The sequence below is a fragment of the Chiloscyllium plagiosum genome, unplaced genomic scaffold (assembly GCF_037043375.1).
Source record: "Chiloscyllium plagiosum isolate Xiang-an unplaced genomic scaffold, Cpla_swu_hap1 HiC_scaffold_11, whole genome shotgun sequence".
NCBI classification, from domain to species: Eukaryota; Metazoa; Chordata; class Chondrichthyes; order Orectolobiformes; family Hemiscylliidae; genus Chiloscyllium; species Chiloscyllium plagiosum.
In genome coordinates, this window is record NW_028270149.1 from 15,937,622 (window position 1) to 15,943,621 (window position 6,000).

Consider the following 6,000-nt stretch of genomic DNA (forward strand, 5'->3'; position numbering starts at 1 on the left):
GATAAATCTTTTCTGTGTTGCTGGTTTAAATTAAACAGTAGGGTTTAGGTTAGATTAGATTCCCTACAGTGTGGAAATAGGCCCTTCGGCCCAACAAGTCCACACCAACCCTCCGAAGAGCAACCCTCCAGACCCATTCCCCTACATTTACCCCTGCACCTCACACTACTAGCCAATTTAGCATGGCCAGTTCACCTAATCTGCACATCTTTGGATTGTGGGAGGAAACCGGAGCATCCGGAGGAAACCCATGCAGACACGGAGAGAATGTCCAAACTCCACAAAGACAGTTGCCTGTGGCAGGAATTGAACCCAGGTCCCTGATGCTGTGAGGCAGCAGTGCTAACCACTGAGGCACCGTGCTGCCCCTGTGTTGTTAAAAATTGTCACACTGGGCATGTATTTGAGTGCTCTTGTTTTCAAAACTGGATGTAAAAATGACTTGATTTTCCTTAACAAGATGGTACAGTATTCAAAATATCCTATGCACAGAGGAATATATCCCATCTGAATATTCAACTTTTTCATACATGTTTGACAATATGTTCTAACTGTCCTGTTTATAAATGCTAACTGATAATCACTTGCTGGTGATTGATGAACGTGAGCATTGCTAAAAAGAGAGGTGGAGTTGAAGGTTGCACTCATCAGGGACTGAAACACAAGAAAAACCAATTTCAAACAGGAGTAACCATTCATTCAGCATGAGAAGATGCTGATTGCTTTGCTTTGATTGTGGTTGGCATGGAGATGCAGCTTGAACTGCTCACATCCTGAGTTTGCTGATTTAAATTCAAATCAGGAAAGTCGATTTCTGGTCGGGGAATTGCCATGGGAATGCAGCAAGGGATGTTTGTCTTTGTGCTTTCCTCATTTAGGAAGTTGGTTTGTCGACATGCTCTTTGTGAACAGAAAGAATAACACAACCCTTTTAACAGTGAGCAGCATCCAGACCATGCTCAAACCCAGCATAAATAATCACATTTTAATGTTGGATACTGCTACTGGATTACATTTTGCTAAATAATCCTGACTGTGCTAAGAATTCCATTGGGGAATTCATTGACGTTTACCAGGCTCACCATGTGACTCATTTACAAGTTCCAGATGTGAGACAGATTTCTAACCACTGAGGGAATAGAGGGTTAGGAGGAAAAGGCAGGAAATTCAGTTGGATTGTCAGATCAGCTCTTATCTCATTGAATGCGAAAGCAGGGTCGATGGGCAGAATGGTCTACTTCTGCTCCTAACTCATATGGTCTAAGTTACATTTATTCCCATAAAGGGCTCTTTTTCTTTTGTAGGCAAGAACAGTGTATCCAAACACCACCATTTTCACTGAGGAAAGTGCTCTGAAGGCATCACCTTGACCGATCCTAGTTATGATTTGATTTGCTTTAATGTTGTCACATGTACCTAAGTGCTGCGAAAAGTTTTGTTTTGCATGCAGTACAGGCAGATCATAGCAAACAAAGATGTACACAGATCATAGGGTGCTTAGACAGAGCAAGGCACACCAGGTTACGACTACACAGGAGGTGCACAAAACAAGGTCAACATTAGATTGAGATTAGAGAGGTCCATTCAGCAGTCTCATAACAGGGAAGAAGCTGTTCTTGAACCTGTTGGTCCATGTGTTTAAGTATCTGCCTGGTTTGAATTTATTTAGTTAACTACTATCATTACCAGTTCTTGCTGCATCCCCATGCCCACCATAATCCAACCAATCAATGTTCTCTTCACACGTCCTACTTTCCTTTCTCAAGTTAAGACGCAAAGCTCTGACCTGCATCTCCTCAGACATGATTAAGCGCTTATTTCTTTCCTTTGCTTACAAACCTGTGTCTCTGTGCTCATTGAAGTTTAAAGACTGATCTATTTTTCCTTTACTTATGCTGCTTTTTTTCTCTGCTCTCTCTGCAGGTGAAGAGCAGCAATTGGTCAATAATGATGCGCGAGCGAATTCTCTGTCTGTATATGTTCTGCCACAGGACAACCCAGTATATGAAGAGATTGATCTACATGATGAAGTAAAGTCATGAATCGTCCCAAAGAAGTAAAACCCTGAAAAATAAAGCCAACTATCAACTGAATGTGCAGGGAGCATCTCTTAAATGAACTGCTTTGTTCAAACAAAGACTTTGGAGTGACCCACAGTCTACATTTTTTCTGCATTTTTTAATGCCAATGTTATAAAGAGACAAATGATTTTTCAATAGTATAACAGGCAGCTCGTAATTAGTCCTTGTGCTGAAATTCTCAGCACTTCATGCAATAACTGCAGTTAGTTTAACTGATGTCTGGTGACCACAAAGGCTGCAATGGAGACCAAGACTGTTGAACATTATTTTTTAACACACAAAGCTAAGACAATAACAGTTTGCTGAAACCTCTTGTTTTCTGTGTGGAGGTGGGGGAGAAGAGGGTTTGAGGTTGGGAAAGAGAAGAATGGGCCTTCTACAAATGCCAGTGCTTTCCTGGGAACTTTCGATTCCAACTTCATCAGGGAAAATAAACCTTGCAAACAAAATGCCATTTATTTTTAACTGAAAGATGCATAATTTGCCAGTAAGTCATCAGTAACAAAGGACACAGCAATATGTCCTACAGCCCTGATAGGATTCTTGACAATAATTTTGTATTGTCGAAAACCCCATTTTGAAAATCTATGGCTTGAACAAGTGTGTAAAGTGGAATCCATTAGTTCTGCGCTTTTAATCCATTTCCTGCACTCTGCTGACTGCTGCACTAAATTACACTACACTACACGTTGATGAAAATGCAAGCAAAAGGTTAATTGTCACCCTATTAATATAAGTCGACCATAATGCAAACAAAGCCTGCGCTGTCTGTTCGTGGTGTCACTCCTGGCTAATTGCATCCCTGATGGGAACAGGAATTTTTTGATTTATCATTTGCATTATGTAAAAAGCAGTGCAGTTGATACATTTCCTGCACAATTAGTGATGCATTTACCAATGTTCTGCTCAACTGAAAGGAATAGCTATCTTTACATTCTTTTTGAATTTTGTGTGTGATTCTGAAACAGTGGAATGGTTGAGTTTTAAAGTCATCTATTTTCAGAATCCTAAAACAAACTGATAATCTATTTGGCCCCTGCTTCCGTTGCCTTTTGTCACACCTTGTGGTCAAAGACCTTTCTCTGAGTACAGATCAGAAGTAGAATTGGCTTTCTTCATACAAATTATTGTTTCTTCCTTTTTATTTGAAAGCAATCCTCTTAACTCTCAATAAAGTCAATCTGTTTTGGAGATAAATCACTTTTGTGGATATTTTATTGAAATGCGTTGAGTAGTTAATGTGGTTGAACAAGAATAAAAGGGGAGGAAAGCCTGGGAGAGGAAGATGTTCACATTGCGATGGAGTCTTTGCAACTGACTAGTTTTTCTATCACTTCCCAAAGTAAACTTGAGTCTAATTCTTCAAATTCCAAAGAATAGTTGTTTGTGAAGAGGCAGGGCAAGAAAGCAATAGCCTTCTGCAGCTGCTAACACAGTGCAGGTTCAGAAGTCATAAGAAAATGTGGAATTTCAGATTAACTTTAATTTTTTTTTAAAATTGTGATTCCACTACTGTCTTGTTTTATATCTGGCTTGTACAGTGCTGTTGCACAATTGGGTGGAAACAGTCTTAGTGGATGTTTTGGACATTTTGCACAGGCCTTCTCTCTTTTCTGAGTGAATGGAGACTTTATATCCAGATGTACTGGCCTGGTGATGTGCTTTGAGTTTTTGATTTTAGTACCAAGCAGCTTTCCAAAATCAGCAGCTTCATGGTTGACATTTGTGTGGGAGGGGTCTTGGGAGCTGGAAAATGCAAACCATCAAATTGAGTGCATATTACTTGCTGTATTAATGTTCCAGTATAATGAACAACTCATGCTCTGTGCTACTTCAGTAGGTTGACATTCCACTAGTTGGACATGTTATAACTGATTACAATAGGAGGGAGTATCACAGAAGTGAGTAACTTGTTCAGTAAAGTTTGCTAAGTCATGCTGCTTGCCCATTGTCCACTGTTGATCTTTGTTTTATATACAAGAACATTTTTTCTTCTTAAGAGTTGCTTGGTTTTCTAGACATCAATAAAGTAAAATTGCTTCCCTCGATTAATCATGAATCAAATGAGCCATGCATAGGCTTGAGATGACATCCACAGAAATTTGTTTTTGAATGAACAGAGCTTTTTTTTGATTGAATGTACAACGCAGAATAACTCTTATTACAAAAAGGCAGTAAAATTCGACAAAAGTGGAATACTTGTGCAGGAGTTGCTTTTCTAATGAACAAAGTAGAAATCAAATCTCTCCCAATGTCTCTGCCTTCACAGAAATGTGATAATGGCAGTTATTGAATACAATATTTTAATTCCCCATATTAGTAGGATGCTTGCTGGCTAATTTTAACAAATGCCTCCCACACTGTTCAATAAGTACCATGTCCAACATTCCCATCCCCACTGCCACAGAAAGTCAAGATTCACCTCAAGGTTTCATCACCTGTTTAACATTTCCTTACCCACCCACCCCAAACCACCACCACCCCAGAAAAATATTTTAAAGTATTGATACTTGATTTGGTTTTTCTGGAAGGCCACTTTCAAAATGGTTGCAAATCAAAATGAAGAAAATAAATCCCCCAGAGGTTGCCAAATGCTGAATTTTCCAATTGGTGTTATTTTAATCCCAGTGATAACCCCTTTAAAATTGTTGGGTTAACCCTAGGGTTAAAGTAGTGTCACTCAGGAAAGAAATAGGAACAAAAGTGGTACACGAGTATGCCTATGGGCCAGAGAATATTAGAATATCCAACACAAACTAAGCATCAAATAATAATGAGTAGGTCGCTTTCTGCTGTGTTGGCTATTATTTCTTTGGATGCAATTTACTCCTTTTTTTTAAATATCTGATTGCTGTGACTGGAGCTGTAATATTGTTGAATAGAACCTTACCCTTCTAAAACGTATAGCTCCAACTGTTCAACATTAACTTCTACCAAAGCTATAGTTTGTCTTTAACCCTTTGTCAATGGAAAGTCACTGGGGTGTCATTCTAACTGAATCAATGGAGAGTAAAATTGTGTGTGGTGTAAAACCAGATTTGCCCTCAATCTTTTCAATTTTGTAATGGGCAAGTTGGATTAAAATTGCTTCCACACTACTCACTTGCTATAGTCAACATACCTTTCATTACAAGGTAGGAAGTTACTCTTTTTAAATGTAGGAGATTCAAAGGCCTTAAATACTTATCAAAATCACTTTTAAAAGCAATATGCAACAATCTTCATATTAATCACATGCACTTTATTTAGGGAACTTAAATGATTTTTTTTTTATTTTGCTTTCTTGGGTGAGGTTAAATGAAAATGGTATAGTTGGTATCCTGCAAAGCTGACTTCTCAAAGAAATTTAAATGGTACTTGATGGGTTTATATTACACAACACCATTTTGTTTTCAAAAAAAAAAGGGACGTACGCATTTGTACCAGACTTTTCTGTGAGAATTTGTTGTACATATGATTTTTAAAAATCATTTATATTGTCAGGATTCCTTTAGCAAAGTGTAAATAAATTTGATGTTCTAATAAATGGTTTACTGTTTCTGTATGAATAACTATTGTTTAAATAACAGTTTTTTTGGAGTTCACCAATTCATCACTCAGTTAAAATGTGGAACTGCCAGGTTGGGGCAGTGGGTGGCTGAGCCTCCTATACGATGAGTTTTCCCCTGACCTGTCCTGTTGGTCATTTATCCATATCTAGGGAAGTGAAGGTGACTTTTTTTTTGTTTAACCTATATTTCTAAACAATCTGTTCAGAGATGTTATTACACACCTCTAGAGCAGGTGGCACTTAAACCTGGGCCTCCTGGTCCATCAGTAAGAACACTACCATTGTCACAATAGGGCCCCCAGTTCCATTTTTTTTAAAACTTGCTTTTTGTTTCTTTTTTCCAAATCATCCGTGGTTATAATTTATTAT

The 6,000-nt window shown here is 38.3% G+C and overlaps 1 protein-coding gene across 3 annotated transcripts in view; it reads left to right on the plus strand.

The window, feature by feature from the left end:
* The window catches only part of rnf128b (ring finger protein 128b), a 156,886-nt gene extending 151,276 nt beyond the window's left edge, over positions 1-5,610 (plus strand). For all 3 annotated transcript variants that reach the window (XM_087991863.1, XM_087991864.1, XM_043705147.2), the window contains one exon: positions 1,924-5,610. In XM_087991863.1, the coding sequence (XP_087847989.1) occupies positions 1,924-2,042 (119 nt within the window). In that variant the 3' untranslated portion in view covers positions 2,043-5,610. The remainder of the gene's footprint in view (positions 1-1,923) is intronic.
* Positions 5,611-6,000: the final 390 nt, after the last annotated feature.